At 44.6% G+C, this 18,041-nt stretch overlaps 1 protein-coding gene across 1 annotated transcript in view; it reads right to left on the bottom strand.

Annotated features, from left to right (window-relative positions):
• Positions 1 to 3,374: 3,374 nt before the first annotated feature.
• Positions 3,375 to 18,041, bottom strand: part of PSMD1 (proteasome 26S subunit, non-ATPase 1) — a 71,244-nt gene continuing 56,577 nt past the window's right edge. Inside the window, exons 19-25 of the mRNA XM_082767025.1 lie at positions 17,675 to 17,777; positions 12,296 to 12,465; positions 10,509 to 10,601; positions 8,813 to 8,905; positions 6,978 to 7,124; positions 4,423 to 4,577; positions 3,375 to 3,582 (exon numbers count right to left, since the gene is read on the bottom strand). Coding sequence (XP_082623151.1) covers positions 4,431 to 4,577; positions 6,978 to 7,124; positions 8,813 to 8,905; positions 10,509 to 10,601; positions 12,296 to 12,465; positions 17,675 to 17,777 — 753 coding nt within the window. The 3' untranslated portion in view covers positions 3,375 to 3,582; positions 4,423 to 4,430. The remainder of the gene's footprint in view (positions 3,583 to 4,422; positions 4,578 to 6,977; positions 7,125 to 8,812; positions 8,906 to 10,508; positions 10,602 to 12,295; positions 12,466 to 17,674; positions 17,778 to 18,041) is intronic.

Below are 18,041 nucleotides of genomic sequence, written 5' to 3'. Positions count from 1 at the left end.
CCATGTGGGGACACCCTGAGGAAAGATCAGCACCCTTGGGTGAAGGCCTTCAGAATCACTGGTCCCAGAGGGTGCAAGAAAACACCCCAAGCCCTACAGAGACCTCTCCCATCCTGCCACCGCCCCAGGGTTAAGGTGTGCCCAGAGCTGGGCCAAAAACCCAGCCTGTCACCACAGGGAACAACCAGGGGCAGGCTGGGGCCTGGGTGAGGCCGGGAGACGCTGCGGCCTGAAGGATGCGGGGAGATAAAGGGCCAAGTCCTCATTGTTATCAGCAGCGCCCAACCTCGGCAGGAATTGGCGAGGAGGAAGAGCTTGGCCTGGCCCTGGAAGGGAGGGGAGAGATAGGGAGGGCGGCACCGCCACCATAGGGAGAGTCCCAAATAGCCCCTCCTCGGAGCCGCCAGCATCTCCATCCCCACCTCTGGCCCCAGCATAGTGCCCCAAAGGTTTTTAATCCGAGTTAGACAGAAAAAATGGGACTAAGGACATGGCCAGGGCCTCCTGGGACCTGTCAGAAGCAGCACGCTTTCTGAAGTGATTTGTCACCAGGGTTCAGGGGGACGAGGCCCTTTACTCAGGAGGGACAGAAGCAGGCTTCCTGCCACCTCTGCCTCTCCCTGCGGCAAACCCAGGAGCATTAGGGCCAATTAGGCCCTGGCAAGCACCCCAGGGGTGGGTTTCCTTACAGCATTCCCAGGTGGGCCCAGGAGAGCAGCACTTCCTGAGGAATCAGCACACCAGTGAGTCACTGGGGCTAAAGGACATTCGTTAAAGCAGCATTCAGGCTTCCCACACATGTTCTCCAAAACCAGAGATCAGAAAGGCAGCAGCTGCCTCCATTTGAGCACAGCACGTAGCCGGTCCTGCAGTTCCCAGCCCCACCAGTCCCCAGGGAAGCTGCTCAAGCTCCTCAGCATGCACTGGAAAGGGGATCAGGATCTAATAAAGAGGTGCAGACAGGCTGAAATCCCTGAAAGCCACTCACCGTACATCCTCCTGCTGAGAGGAGTGACTTCTCAATCATCAGCCCGCCAGCAAGAGATCAACTCGCTGGAAAACTTTGTCCTACCCCGCGGAGCAGCTTTGCCTTTCCCTGTGCACCATCCCACAGAGCTGCCCCTTCCCGCTCCCCCTCAGCTCAGAGGGACTCCTCAGGTTTCAGATGCAGCCTCCTGCACGCTGCTGGGGCACCCGGTAATTCACCTGCTTCACCCTATAACCAGCAGCCATCTCCAGCAGCGCTCGTCCAGCTCCTCTCCACCACCCAGGCTTCTTGGCAGGACTGTCACGGGGCTGCTGACATTCTCCGGAGCAGCCCTAGAGAGAAAGCAGATGCCTTTGTGCACGCATCTCTGCAGTCACCCCGATCCATGCAGTTCCCACGTGTCTTTACACAGCACAGACAAGACACGGCAAGTGCAGAGCTGGGGAAGTGTGAACAGGCCAATTCCCAGATTTCCCTCCTGGGGTCCCCAGCACACATGACATTTTTATTCCACAGCCACCAAAAAGCTCTGCTGAAGATTTGGCCACCTGAGTGTAACCTTGCCACATGTCCCCAGAGTAGCAGCTCAGAAATCAGTTTGGGACAACCTGGTTTTTACTTGTACTTGTACCAAGAAAGCTCCAGGAGTGGACTTCACAGGCTCAAGAAAAACATTTAACACAAGAATCAAGTCTGCTGGATGGTGCCCCAGGCATTACATGGCTCAGTGGGAACTGCTGTGTGTGTGTGTGTGTAGATTTACACAGCCACACTGAGAACCAAACCTGCAGAAAGCACAAGGAATACATTGGCTACCCTGGCATACATTAAAGTATTTAAGACTCAGCAAAAACTCCCATGAATAGAAGCTGTCTGTTCACGGCATGGCCAAGGCATCAAGGCCTTCAGGCCTTTCTAAGCCAGCTTTTCCCAGCATTTCTACTTCGACTCGAGCTCTCCTAGCAATACCTATCTACCCAGCAGGTTGTTGAATGACCTGAAATGATTATTATTTTTTTTAATTCCCCTTGCCCTCCCCTCTGCGGTATTTTGTAAGTGGCATGAGGCATTACTAACAAATTACTTGAAAAACACAAATTCCATGCTGGTTGGCATCAGCAGAACAAGCAGCAATACAGGTTACATGCACCCACTCAAAGGGAAAGGATTAAAGTGGTGGGGAGACTCACAAGATTTATATTTGTCCAGCTTCTGCTTCTTGCTCCACAATAGCTAGGTCTGACATCTAACAACCATGGGACTGGAGCACTGATTACCTGTTTCCAAGTTTTACCCACAGTAATGATGTCTGTAGTTGTTTCAGGTTCATTTTCAGCTCTGCTGCATGGGAGAACAGATCTGGATCACAATTACAGCGAGCTCTAGCCAGCACCCCTACTGAGACATTTCAACTTTAGGGACTTTGATTGAAGCCTAGAACTCAGAATTGGCTTCAAGGCCTATAGCTCTGCGCTGTACTGCTGAAGCTCTGCAGAGAACAAAGACGGACTATTCGATCGCTATAGAAACATCCACCAAAATAAACCATCTTCTGGAGAAACTCCCGGGCGCTACATGCAAGATTTGTCTTCCGTTATTACTGATGCGCATGAGCTTGTGGTATGTTCACATGGAGCAAGATATTCCCACATCCATGTAATAAAACCCTCGTTCCATTTAAATGCCGTTTCAAGCCACGCAGGATAGCCCAGCAGTTGGCTTTCAGCCGACCAGGGCTGGCTCGCTGGCAATGCAACCTGTGAAGCATTACAGCCCAACAGGTGAGGGCCTGGCTGGGCCCACAGTGAACGCTTGAGCTGCGTTCTTTCCTTTTGACTGCTGCTCATTGCATACCCCTGACTGCAAATTCCCCCTTGGCTAATGATGCTTGCATGTCTGGATTCACCCCATCGAGGTCTGTAACGTGTTTCGAGCTGCCTGCTAACATCAGAGAATGCTCGTATTTGGTGAAAGCCCACAAAAAAGGGATTCTGTGAAACAAAGAGAAACATGCCTCTGTTTCTCCACTACTAACACCCACAGCCCTTCTGTCAGCCCCACGCTGACACAGGAATACCAGGAGGAGCAAGGGGGAAGATCAGTGTAAAGTGAGTATCGCAGAGGTAATTTGGAAGCAGACCTTACCTAGACAGATGGTGGCAGGTAGAGAGCTGCTGTCTCTGTAGCATCAGTTCTGTGGCTGGGTCAGACTGTAGTGAGTGACTACAGACTAGCTTAGGTCAGCCTAAGTGTGTGCTACAGAGGAATAGTCAGTTGAGCTCTGCTGGAAGAATGTGCATGACTTGGGTCTAATTCCTAAGATGAATAGAAGAGGACATTGGTAGGCTTCCCTCTTTCCCCCCCAAGCACTAAGTTTTCTGTCAAGAATTTTTAATATATTTATTTGAAAACAAGGTTTTGTGAAAGAGTACACTAAATAGCATATATCTGTTCTTCAACCATAAAACACGGACTATCAGCTTTAGCTCAGCACAGATTGGGGCTGCATGCACTGAACAGCAGATCTCGATAGGAAGGTCTTCATGTCTGTCTTTCCGATACCAAGCATAGTGTCTTCTTTAGAGGACATGATCCTGGAGAAAGGGGAGAGAGAAACCAGAAAAGCAAACATATTTAACTAAGGCTTCTTGTGGTTGGCCCCACACATTCACCCAAGCCTGCCACTGACGCAACATTTACAGTTTTTAGCAGGGAGTTTGTTTTCCTGCCCATCCACTGATTCAAGTGCATAATCTTTGCTCGTGGGAGCACTGGGACATGCCAGCCCATATTTGGAAATAAAGTAACTGGATTTCTGCCTCTCAGTGAGAAACTTGCACATCAGTTCAGGCACATTAACCAAGGAACCTGAGAACTGCACTATTCATTGTCTGGAACAGTTCTACAAAGATCCTTGTAATGTTCTCTGAGCCCTCCACAGAGCCCATGACTGAATTGTCTCTAAATTCTGCTAAGAACTTCTGGGAATAGAAGGCAACCCGAGAGAGCAGAGTAGGTCTTTTTCGACCAATCCTGCCACGCTGAGGTCAAGTAGATGACAGCTTTCTTACATAAACCACTTGCTCCTCTGGGACCGTCCTTCATGAGCTGAGTATTCCCAGCTCAGCTGTTGCCTGTGACCCCATACACCGCTCAGACTCTGCCCAGCAGGGTTCTATTCAAAAGTAGCCAAGCCTGTGCAATTAGAGACTAGATCCAGTATGACTGGGTCAAGGCCTCATCCAGAACCACGGGCTTTCCCTTCTACTGCTACCCAATTCTTCTAAATCAGTACTGAGCACGTATTTCTGAATCTGATGCAGAAGCAAAGAGCTAAAACAAGACAGCCAGATGCTGGCAACAGCTTCAGTTGGTCCAAAGAGGCTTTTGCTTCACTGGGATTAATAAAGGTGACTCTGCACACTATATTATACCTCAGGTCTTAATCATCAATGTACTCAAAGGGCTCTGGTGGTTCAGGTTCCTGCTCCTCTTCCTCTATCTTCGGACCATGAGCTGCCACAGGTTCAACCAGCTCCTCCATATCCTCACTGGTGTCCTTCAGAATGATGATGCCCCCGATGGAAAGCTGCAAGACAAGTGCAGTGAGCGTTAGAAGCAGCTTGCTGCCTGGTGCTGGAGTGCTTATGGCCACGATGTTATCCTAGATGAATCAGGTTCCCCATAAGCAGGAACGAATGCTCAACTGACACCAAAGGGAGAAAAGGGCCTTTAGGATGTAGCTACAAATTACATCAAACTGAAACCCTGTGCTGGCAGAGACAAAAATCAGGTGCCATGAGAAGTGGGACAAATGGTAATTCAATGGTAATTTATTGGTAATAAAAAAATGGTAATTAATGGTAATTTATACTTCCTTACTTGGTTGCACCCTGCATTACAAGCTCACTGAGTATCTAGGCCAAATGCTCACAGACTTCTGAAAGTCTTAGTGGAGGCGCCAGCCATTCACGAGCATGCCTCTGCAAGGGGAAAGGAGTAAGCAAAGCCCCTCAAGAATTATTCAGTGCTATCTAGGAAAAGAAACAAAAAGCAGTTCCTTTCTCCTCACTGCTCATAGATGAAGGAGTCACAGCAAAGATTCCTCAACGGTGGCCTTCACACCAACATTTCATGCCAGGAACAGCACCGTATCTGCTGATTCTCTGCTGACTGGCTCTGTGCCAAAAGGTATGACTTTCCCAGAAAAAGGGGAAGTTTCAGAACGCAAAGCATCTGACACCCACATGGATCCCTGCCCGATACGGGGATGGAGCAGACGGAGCCTATCCAGACTACTTTTTATATTACGATTATCTAAGCCTCAGTTTGATAGAAAATGGCATCTGGATTCACAGCTTTACCCCAGTCCCAGTCTGGCACTTTCCACATAAAAACTAATTGAACTATAATAGCTTTATATGGCTCATCCTTTCAGGGCAAAAAAGCCTAGTGAAGCTTCTCTCCGTAGCCACCTCCCAGGAGGCTATCTGAAACAGAGACTAATCTGATCACCAGCTTCCACCGACTGAGGAATCCTATTAGCAGAACCTCGTAAAACGAAGTGGAATTAATTACAAAGGTCACAACCAAACATCCTGGCAGGCTGAAGTAAATCCCTGCGTCTCAAGGAGTGAAACATGAGGTGCGAAGAGGCAGTGCTGTGTCATGCCTGGCTGGGATCAGTGTTGACCACACCAGGACTCCAGGCTATAAACAAGCATCTCAAAGAGGCCTTTTATTCTGGCATTTCCCAAAGTAGAGCAAAGCTCCCAAACAGCTCCATTTCAAGACTCTCCTTGGTTACACACCCTACTTCCAGCAAAAAAGCGCACTGTTCAGTTCTCTTCAAAACCAATTTTTTGGGGAGTTAAGGGAGGAAACTGTACTCCCTTCACTAAACAGCTCTGTACTAGGGCTCTGCTTCTTTTGAAAGTGAAACAAGCAGCAAGCAGTTTCAAATATCCATGTTTCAGCTGTGTGAGTGGACACTTACTGGACTGAGTAGCAGATGTTCCCAAACCAAATACCAGTTGGGCCGCCTCTTCTTTTTAGAGGTTAGAAACTGAAAGATCCCTACATAGATTTGCTAAGAGATGTCTCAAACAGGGATGATGTAAAGTGGATTCTGATGTGCTGATGGAATTCCAGGAAATCCACTTAATAAAACCAACTATTTTCCCAGTTAAAAAACAAAACAAAACACACAAAAAAAACACTCTGCACATGTTTTTCCCAAGCACAATACTGCAAGAGGGGGATGTACAGTGTTATTTGTTGGACAAAAATAAAAGCCAGAAGAATATGATACAGGAGATATAGAGGCCAGGAAAAAAACTTATATTTGCAATATGTTGGAGCATCTCACAGAAAAGTTAGTTATCCCTTGGGCTAATGCTAATTTGTTCTCCATTTGGCAGTTACACGCTCTTCTCTATGTTAACAGGAGATGAAGGCACTCCTCTAAAGTCAGGTGCAACCAAATAAATCTGTTTAATGAAAAAACTCACAACTCTATAGGCAACCCCCACTGCAGAATAATAAGGCCCCAGCACATGATGGGTGATCGTCACCATGTATTTATTTTACTGCTTTGACAATGAGCTGGTTCCACTTTTCAGCTCATTGGAAATACCACGTCTCAGTCTCTACGTCCCAGCAATGTCATTAACACAGAGTGTCTAACTGGTTTCCAGGTTACAGCATGTGTCATACGTAGAAGAAACAGATAAAGCAGCATCAACATGGTGAAAAGGGTTGTGGCAGCTCTGGTTTTCCCCCAGCTAGAACTGCACGCGATCATTTGAGGAGAGGGATATTAGAAAGTAAACATGACAACAGTGAAGTTGCGAGTCCCTGAAACAAATTAGAGTGACACAATGCATGTGAGTGGCATTCTCACGTAAACATAGAGCTTCAGGGTCCTTATGCATAAGCCCAGCACAGGGAATGCTCAGTCAAGCACACAAACTAGTAATGTGACACTTACTGGTTTGAAAGGCTGATACCGGCAGCTCTCTGTCATAGTGAGAACTTTGAGCTGAGCAGGCATGACCCTTGCTGGGTTATCCAGAAGCTGGAAGTTGGGTTCGGGTTCTTTCTTCTTTTCTTTTTCATCCTTCTTTTCAGTTTCATCCTGGGGAGAGGGGAAGAGGAAATCGAAGTTGTTTTAATGGTAGTCTCTAAACCTTTCATAATTACTCTTCACACAGGGAGCAATTCCAGAGCATGGTGAGAAGCCATTCACCATCTGAGGAACAAGCTACGATGTGTCTATGAGCTGGCATCAGCAATATCAGTGTGGATCTAAGTACTCTCATCAGTGCAATGGCTCACTCTTGACTGCAGGTGAAAGCAAGTTCAGCAAGACATGGTAGTAGAATGGTTTTACCTCTGGCTTCCCTTTCTAATACTTCCTCTTAAACTCACTCTCCACTTTTATTCACAACTTAAAATTCTTTGATATCATTACTAAGCACATAAAAATTGCCCCAAACCACCCTTGTCTTTTCACTGCCATAAAACCATCACTAGCATTTCACACTACCGGTAGTAACAGCAGCTCAACCAAAATGACTCAACTCCAGCGACTCCCTAGGGAAATGCAGTTAGATGCTCCTTTACCACTGACTCAGCAGCTGGAGGCAAAAGCTCAGAAGGAAAAAAAAAATACAGCATAATTTATATACTTAAGAAGAACGTGGATCATATTTTCCTTCTTGCTCAGAGACATCTGCATGTTACAAAAAAAAAAAAAAAAAAAAAGAAAAAGAAAACTGCGGAGAAGATGGAAACAACCAATAGGAAATGATCAGAAACACCATCAAATGCATGGTATGTCCTATAACAGCAACAGGAATCTCTCTGTCACAGAGACTGTTTGCTGCTGTGCAGACCGCTTGGAAGCTGTGGGTTACTAGTCACTTAATAGGCATACGAGAAAAACAGGAAAGTAATTATACCTCTAAGACATTTGGACAATAGCAAAGCACTGAACTCAAACACAGCAGGTGGCAGCAAGCTCCCTTTTTGCTATCCTCGTTCTTCTGCTTGATTCAGCCAAGAAAACTTTTCAGACAGTTGGAGTGTACACAGATACAACATGTGAATCCCTCAGCCCAACACGTAAATCCCTTCCAATACAATGCTTCCTCTCAACACCTTTACTTAGCTGTAGGTTGTGTAAGATTTTGGAAGAAACGTTCATCTGTTCAGCACATTTTGCTTAGTCAATAGTGCTGCAAGAATAATTCAAAGAAAAGGCAGTGTTTGATGGTTTGATGACAAGGGAACATTGATAAAGGAACAAAAAAAAAACACCAGAGATTCTACCTTGAACCTGAGGTGATTCATTTTCTAAACCAACTGCAGAAAGTTCAGCACCTACAACATGGCCAATATTTAAGTAGGTCTGCATAGTTATTGTACACATACCCCTTTGATCTTACGACACACTCCCTTTGCATACCATTTGTGTGTTTCTTCTTAAAACTCCCTGACCATGTTGCTTAACAACTCACAGAGATGTTAAACTGGAATTAGAAAAGTTTCTACTGAGCTGCTCAGCATAACACCTTTTCAGCTTACAGTTACTCTTGGCATATTTTCATCTGTTATGTAAGCACAAAAGGCAGGGTCCTTTGTCAAAGTACATCAAGAATTTTAGCTGCCATCTATTTTCCAACTTACAGCAACCACCAAGAATTCATTATCCGGGTCACAGTGTTGGGTACAGTGTTAAGTGGGTGCCAGCTTTCATGACACACCTTCTACATTTACAGGGCAGGGGGAAGAGGACATTTAAGTTTCAAAGTTTACACCCACCACTTCCATCTTCTCCTCTTCCTTCTTCTCTTTCTCCTTCTCCTTTTCCTTCTTCTTGGCTTTTGCAGTGATGGACAGCACGGCAGTGGAAACCTGGATATGTCAGAGGAGGCAGGCATTCAGTATGACTGCAACACTACGCTGTGCTTCAGCTCCCCAAGCAGGGGAACAAAGGGAAACCAGTGTTAGGTTAGTTCTCAGTGCAGCTGTCAACGAGATCAATTCCTCTGCCTATGCACTGCTATGTTGAACAGACAAATACTCCACCACCGAAGCAAATAAAAGGTACAAATGGGACAAAAGATGCCATGCATACAGACTGGGTACAGTCACACATGCAGAAGGACGAATTTCCTAATTCAGAGATTAATAATTACTGGTTGGGTCTCTACATGAGATTTTTATTTAACAGAGCAAAGAATGGATTTTTTGTTATTGGAAAAAAAAAAAAATCTGTTGCTAGAGTTTCTATGGTAAAAAAAACACGTCTATAGATTCTCTTCAGAATGACCTGAAAAGCTATTCCACTCTCCTAACCAGACAGCTCTTTTTCACTGACCTAAAGAAGCAGATACACAAAATACCCTGTGAAGGAGACCACATGGAGCTTTGGCACTCCTGAGCCACAAAGTACCCAGAAGCAATGCTCAGTACAAGAATTCAGCACGTCTCCTCCCTTCGAGTAAGCACATCTTTCTCTATCCACAGCAGCTGCCTCTACAAGACAGTAACTTCCTCAGAGGAACAGGGAGCAACTGCATTTGTCATGCTGCTGGTGAGGCTTTCTAGGCTGAACGCAGCCTCGTGGCATGTTTTAATTTTGGCCAGGGAAGTTTAAAACAAAAACAGATTTATCCAATTCATATCCTATTCCAAAGGCGAGAATGCAGCTATGAGCAGTAAACTTTGCCTTTTGTTAAGAGTTCATTTCTGGGTTCCTTGGTGGCACTGATTTCCTGCCCATCATTCAATTCTGATAAAACGTTTTACAATTTTCACACAACGCCATTCATCAGCGTGACATGCCTGAGGTCTCCACTGCTGCAATTGCTCCCTGAGGGCTGCTTTGCCTGCTGCTGTGGTCTGCTCAGCAGCTCTTACCATCTTATGCCAGGAGACAAATCACTTCCACTGTTGTCTGCCAGCCATCTGATTTCATCTGTTCCCTTTCTACACCTACATGTTCTCAGTTCCACACTTACCTTTTTGCAATCCATGGACCCAATAACTCACATCCTAGCACACGGTTGTACTACCCTGAGACCAGGTACAGTTCTGTCCTTCCATATGGAACTATTTAAGATCTGTCCAACCTAATATGTTCAGCGTTTGCACTGCAGCAGCACTTTGGGGCCCAAGCCACAGACAAGGACGCTGTTGTTTTAGGTGTTGCACAAAAATGACACACAAATCAGCAGGGCATGGAAAAAAAATGTGTTAAACGGTGCTTCTGCTTGATCACTGGAGATAAGGGAAGTTCCAGTGACTCGGTAGCACAGCAGCTCTATGCCATGATCAGCAACGGTCCCAGGCTCAGCAGGAAAAAATAGCTAGAATTCTCTCTCCTTCAGAGACAATAGCGCCTGCCAATTTTTCTCCTGTTCTCCAAATACCCTGTTAGTGCCACCAAAGTCAATGTTTATACTAGGAGGGAGAATGGGGTGGTCTTCACCACATGGAAAGCTAGCCCAAATACCTTTTCTTTCTCCTTTTCCTTTGGAACCTCCAGAGGTGGGGGGTAGGCAAATGTGGACGGCTTACAGTTGGACTTGTATTGGACTTTTGGCATCTAAGAAAAACAGTTAAAAAAAATCGTTAGAGACAAGAAAAGCAGAGGAAAAAGTCCACAGCATAATAATTACTTTAGCTTCATTTTCCTTCCAGCAGAGACAAACACAGATCCTCTAAAGAATACGAGCTTCCCCTACTCCCCCTCCGGAAGCAGAGAAACTGTTATCAGTGGCAACGGTTCAACTAGAACAATGTTATTTAATTATTCTATAATCTGACTCTGGCAAGCTCTCCTAGCCTTCTCCATACACTCCATGCTATTCACACCATGCTTTGTTTTCATTGTTTCAATGCTTTTGTGGTTTTAATGTTGTTGCTGTGCCTGCTCTTATTAACACAAAATTGGTTTAAGATCTAAGTGGAGATCTGTCAGTGCATGCTAGGCCAACCAAGCGCTGCCTGACGCTCACCTCTTGCAAAAGGACAGTCTGTTTTGGGGGTGGGTAACCAATTTCACTTATTGTCTTACACTTGTCTATATAAGCAAGGCCAGAAAGCACCTCCTGATAGCCCATCTGAATTCTTAGGCTAAATTAATTTCTCCTGTCTCTTCCTTCAGAACACGTCATGGAGCAAAGAGAGACCAGGGACTGCTCTGAGGAAGCAAGGTGGGTGTGGTGCTGCCTGGAATATACATCCAGCTCCTAGCTGGCTTTAGTATTCAGGCCAAGTTATATAACAATATAACCCACATATTAGCCACATAAATATGCCATTTGGGCCTGCTGGAAGCTCTAAGTGATGGGGAGAGGAGACAAAACGGCAGTGCAGCCAAGCAGGCAGAAAGGTGCTGAGCCTATCACCTCTGCAGAGGTGCACTGACAAAGCTGCAATGCGATTTGTTTGATGTATTCAGCACAGAGAGGAAAAAATGGCATTTTAAATGCAAGCCTTTCTTCAAACAGAGCAGTAATTTTGAGCTGCGTATAGACTGACTGAATGCTACACCCAAGACAGGTGGAGAAGTGCACCCTACAGGCATAAGCTTTTGGTCTAGGGTCTGCAATCCTGCAAGCTGGCTCCATCCCACAGGGGGCTTCTGAAGACCAGCACAGCCCTATCCATGCTCTGTGCATCACAGAATAACCCTGCAGCACTGACAGGAGGGGGATGCATGTTCAGAAGCTTTTTTGTGGAAGTTACTAGCTCAGCTCTCTAGCACAGGAGACCCAGCATGGCATACAGCTCACAGGGGCCATACCACGACTGATCAGCTGGAGGAACAAATGTGCAAGGCAAGTGTAGTACCCAGGACAGTGGTTTAATGTTTACTCCCCCAGGAACTGAAAACAAAATCCCCTTTTCCCACTGCTACCTGCCATAGGGAAGAGTATTACATGATTCATTTGAGAGTGGCTTAAGAACAGTTGTTTGTTTTTTTTTTTTAAAAGTAATTTTGATCTTCTGGAGTGATAGCAGGGTGGTCTCTGCCCACACATACTGAATAGAATTCCATTCTTCCGAATTTACTTTGAAGTAAAGGAGACAAAGTTTGCTCTTCACATCTCTCTTGTCCCTAGTCCTCTGCCAGCCCTGCAATTAAAGCCTGCTTTTCAGACTTCTTCCAGTTAGCACCATTTCTGGTGCATACAAGCTGGAGGCACTCTGAGAAAACCAACAAAAGCAAGCAGGCATGTCACTCAGGTCTCTCACACAGCTATCATTGCCTTTTTTCCTCCATTCATTACATACCTTAAGATCCTTGTTAAGGCCAATGACACAGGTTGGGGTGAAAGCCAGTGACAAGAAGTGAGACAGGGGGAACCAGAACCAGAACTGGGTGAAGACCAGAACTCCCACCACGGAAGGCATGTGAGTGTGTCCTGTCCTTGACTGCAGCGAAATAGTTACGTTATGGCCCCCTGCAAGGAATTACAAATGAATTAATGAATTCTTGGGTAACTCCACAAGGATTCCTGAGTGATGCATCTTTAAAACAGATGCTGTCAAGGGGGCTAGAAGCGCAAGCCAGACCACAATGCTGTCAGCTTTCTCCTCTGTTCTCACCTTTCACAGTGAAACTCGTGAGCAGTGTAACCACCTCTGTCTAGCTCTATATATCTGCTAGATGTTACCCGTATGCAATCAATGATTACAGCCCTTTCCTGCTCATTTTGCCAGGAGACAGTTAAAACAGAAGTACAGATCAGAGGTGGGGAGAGATGGAATAAAAAAGGCAGTCCTTAGCTATAACCAGTTTCAAAACATAGCGTATCAATGAGCCACAAGGCAGGAATCACAAAGAAAGCAGCACACATAAGGCACTTATACATAAACGTTTCTCTCTGTCTGCCTCCCTGAACTGCCTATTATTCAGAAGAAATACGCCTGCATTTTTATCCTACACCATCTCAGAAGAAAAAAATGTAAACAGCAGCAACTTCAGAAGTTGCTTCTGGAGGTGATCAATCTGTGCAGCAAAGAGACAAGCTCCTGCAGTCTTTGCAACAAAATTAAATCTCTGCCAGACAACCCAAGTCCTAGGTTTGTACTTGCAAAGCAGAGACCAAAACAACTCCATATGTTGATGTAGTGCAGAAACATCCAGCTAGAGACCAAATTGAAAGATTGGGCTTGCAGACAGAGCGAGAAAGTGTTAATCTGATCTTTGGCCTTCTGATGAACACACTGAATTGAGTTGAAGAGGGCACCAGGCAAGTCCATTACCGCTGCCATGACCAGGTGCAGGGAGGTTAACTCGGTTAAAATACAAGCACCCATTCTGTCCTAACTCAGGGCACTTCAGAGCTGCAAATCCCAAACTGGAGGAGCATTCCTCTGCCATGCATAAGCAGCTATCTGTAGCGGGGCCAGGCAGCAATTGCGCCGTCTGCGTCTTAAAGAAATCAAAAATAATTTTTGCTCCCACAACTAATGAAAGCCCTGAACGAGGCAGTAATCTCATTTTAGGCACTCGTCAGAGCGAGTCCCAGGAAAGGCAGTGGAAGGAGGAGGATTTTGATGTCCTCCTAGAGTATACCCCGCACACATACTATCTCCCTGCTGTTCCTTTTGTGGCAGCAATACTTCTCCTGCTGTTTGACTAGAGAACTCCTTCCAGATGCCTTTTCGAAGAAAGGCAACGATGTGATCTCTGCTTTTCCCACTGCCAGGTCTGCCATGCTTCTCATTAATTCCCTCTGGTACCGCTCTCATACTTGCATTTGAATTTGCAGTAGCATTAACAAGGGAGTGCCTGAGGTCTTGTGCTATCCTGAAACATACCAAGCATTGCATGTTTGAATGCCTGGTCTTCTCCTCAATCTTTACTCTGAACTTTCCTTCACCGCATCGCTATATAAGGGCCAGGTCAGTAATCCACGGATATACTGGGTAAAGCAGCCCAGTGAATGTTGCACAAGCAGCTTAGCTATACTTTATCAAACTTTTGGAATTTTATTTTCCAAATTTATTTTTAACCTTCAGAATTTTATTATCAAATCTCTGGAATTTCCTGGATGAGTAACAGATTTCGTACTCCAAAGATGCTGTCATGCTGCTGCTCTCTGCTGTTTCACGTCCGTGCACAGCCCACCCTCATTCCCAGGGATTTGCGTGGAGCAGGAAAGGTGGAGAGGGCTGATATTGCACAACTGTGATAGATCTTCATGACTAAGAAGCAGCACTGACAACCTGGAAAGGAATACATTCCAGATCGTTAGCTAGATGAATGTAAGCTGTGACATGATTACCTCAAAACCAAACCAATAGAACATGAGATTTTCAGGGCTCCTGAGCTCCCTGAGCTCGTGTTGCTGTTGTGGCAAGGTTTGCCAGAATTAAAGGGGCTGTTCTGAAGGCTATGAGGATCTTCTGGCTCAAACTTAATGTTAACAAGGAGAGGGAGTGCAACAAGCAGATGCTGATGATCTATATACATTGATGAACTCATTCACAGCTTGTAATTATGGTGGCACTTTTGTAACATCCATCACTCAACTCTACAAATTTGGTTCCTTTGACAAGTTTTCTGATAGCACACACCTTGCTAGTAATACTCTGGCAGCACACTAGCACAGTGCTCATCAGATGCTTCAGAGACCTAGGAAATCAGTCTCCAACCTTGGCCTAAACTACATCCTATCTTCAAACAATATCCTATCACTTCCTTCTGTATCAGAAGAGACTTACAAGTTGCTTCATCTACATAATGAATGAAGGTGACCCAAGCTGTTAGCAGCAGCACAGAAAGGTCAAAAATCCATCATCTGCCCGATCCCTAGCAGAGGGGCTTTCAGCATGTGCCAGCATCAGCAACGAGCCCCACTGCAACCCTCATCTAATACAATATGTTTTTTCTCCCCTTACCTACCAGTTATGCCTGACTTTACATTAAAAGCCTGTAAGCAGGGACAACCAGGAGAAATGTGGGAAACACTAACACTGAATTCGACGTGTGTGAGGGCCAAAGTGATGAACACCAAAGTTTATTTATTGTACTAAAGTCTTTAAGAGCCAAAATGCAACATATCACATCAGACACATACTTGGAGGGAAAGCAATGTGGGAAACCCCTTCCTCTGTAATTTGAAAGATTTCCTTTCCCATCACTCACTACAGTTGACTCCAAAATCGTGGAGAAAACAGTAAATTCACCTTCACGCTGTCAGCAGCTGCTTCAGTTCAGCCTACACTGCCCAAGGCTACAGTCTGTCCCAAACCCACCGCATAGCTAACCACACCTAGACTTTTCCTAAATGCAGAGAGGATTTTCCAAATGTAATACATAAATATTTACATGTTATCACTCCTTTTTTTTCTCATCGATTGAGAAACGTTGCATTAAGAATCAAAGATACCTAGAGCCCAGAGGGCAAAATAGTTTTCAAGTAGGTCAAATGCTGATGCCTAACTACATCACCACATCCCTTTTATAGCTCACATTTACAGATACATATTCCATAAAATAAGGCATATTCATTTTGCAAAGAACAGAAAGGGAGTCATCAGCCTGGAACAAGAGAGCATGTCTGTACATGAAGGGGAACATTATAAAAGTTCAGACGTTTGGAGGAAAAAAAAATAAATCTAAATTTAGAGTGTCTACGTTTTTCTTATTTTAATAGAAGTAAAAAAGTAGCTGCTTGGGCCCAACAATTAGACAATGACGAAATTTTTCATTTCCACTTCAATGCTCCCAAGGTGGCCTCCCCTCCTTCCATGAAACCCCCAGTCTGACGATTGCTTCATTCTTTGAGCACAAAAGCCACCTCCAATGCATCATTTCCCAGTTGCCCACCAGAAATCTTGCACTTTTAATCAAAGCCTGTCATTGAAATAGAATTATACTTTTCTACTTCCCCCAGAAAAAAAAAATGCAAGCTCCATAGACCTAAGTATGGCAGATGACACAAAGAACCTTTTTTTCCTGGTAGTGATAATTAAATTCTATAGCTCATTGTTTCAGATAAGACTTGGAGTTGTATGGGAGAGATAAAAAAAAGACTTTTCTTTGAAGAGGCTCTAATGTAAATGGCAACAGGTTAAGAAAGGGTAGGTCACAGCCTTCCCCCAGCAGCACAGCAAGAAATAAAGAGCCAAGATGTTGGCACAAATTCACATGTAGTTTACTAAAACTGGGTATTTATGGTTCCCAAATCACTGTGTAATACATGAGTGATGCATGAAATACATAAGGTTTTAGCTGCATTTTTACATTTAATCTTAGAGGTAAGAATTTAATACAGGTTTGTACAGCTGAGAGAAAAATCTTTCTGAGCCAGCTGAAACAGCTTCCCAGCAACATATTATGAGAATGTGAATGACAAAAATTATTGGAACAATCTCATGCCAAGAGTCCTGGTAAACCTGAGCTGTAGGAGAGGTACCTGGGACACAAGGTGGAAGACAAAGGAGATGATTTCTGTTGGTGATTCCTGTTGCTTCCTTCTCTGGCTAGCACTGGTCAAAGAGCACAGAGCAGCCTGACTGCCATATGCCCACCAGGAACAGAGCTCTGGAAGCACGCTTCCACACGGATAGGCAAAGGCAGCCCTATGTTTTAATCCCACAATGGCATGGGCTGAAAATGTAGCGATTTCATTCAGACGCTGTAACAACAAGGCTTGGGGCATGGTGCTGTGCTTAAGCCATGCCACTGAGACAAATTAGACTCCTTTGCTGGTGTGACTTCAGGATTAACCTTGATCTTGAGAGTACTGGGAAAAGCAGATTGTTTCTATCTACCACAAGGAACTCCGTGTCCAGAGAAGCTCACAGCACAAGAGACCAGTAGGGACAAACTGTTTGGATGCATGGGACAGCACTGGAAACTTGGAAAGGAGGTACTAGTGACACACAGCACTTCACATGTCTTAACTCCAGCAGAAGGAAAAATTCAAAACAAAACATTGTCTGCCCTCTTTGCTTACAGAAACCTTCCTTAATAGGCCCTGCAATTCAGCCCTTGTGAAACGCTTACACCCTTCACAGGATCCTACCCCCTGGCTCAACATTAGTCATTAACATTCATGAAATGTTCGCTACGCTAGGAAAAGGCAGTGTGACTCCGTGTGACTAACTGGGTCTTCTGAAGTAACACTAATACAGTTAAATTTGCTTCCCGCATTATGTAACACTACTCCTAATAATCATGGAAGAAGAAAAGCTTAGTGATTGAAAAATATTTAATGCCTTTTTTTTTTTGCTGGTCATTTCAGATTTTGACAGAAATCTCAAAATAAAAAGACAGGATACCACAAGGTGTCCAAATTTCTGGACCTTAGAAAAATAAAGAAGCAATCTAAAATGCTATAAATCACCATAAAGGACAACAAAATAGAGCAAAAAAATCGTATTTGTTCAGACTTCTGGACAAATGACCAACTGCAATGACTGGACTGGTCTATTTTAACTGGAGCACACTGATACAAGATGGAACCATAAAACAGGGTTTATTTCTTTAATTAAATAAAATTACTTGAAATCAGAGACTTCGTGCTGCTATTACATGACAGGCATAAAGCCAGCACTTCATCTCCCAAATGAAATTTCATATTACATCTATTAGAAGCATTCTACAGTCATGAAAGTGTAAGAAATTTTGACTGCTTTAGATATTTGGGGAATTACCTGCATCCAAAATGCCTTGAGCCAGGATTGCTCCAAACTTTGCCATAACATCATCATGCTTATCGTTGATCACTTTGGAATAGAGCTGTCTGAACTGGCTGACCTGGATGGGAAAAAAAAAAAAAAGAAAGATTATAAAATTGCACTAGTCAAATACTCTGTCATTATGGGAAGTATCCTGGATTTCTGCATCCTAGGAGGACATTCAATTTTTCAGTGGTTTTAATCACGGGTGATATTTAATAATTATCTGCGTTTAATAATTAATTGCAGAGGCTTTTCCCACTTGAAGATAGCCATATAGTGACTTTAAATAGTCAGCACAGACATAGATTTCCAAACCACATCTTGCAGGCCTTACGTGAGT

This window comes from Aythya marila (genome assembly GCF_965140915.1).
Source record: "Aythya marila genome assembly, chromosome: 9".
Lineage (NCBI taxonomy): Eukaryota > Metazoa > Chordata > Aves > Anseriformes > Anatidae > Aythya > Aythya marila.
Note: the sequence above shows the minus strand (reverse complement) of the source record. Positions and strands in the feature narration are given on the sequence as shown.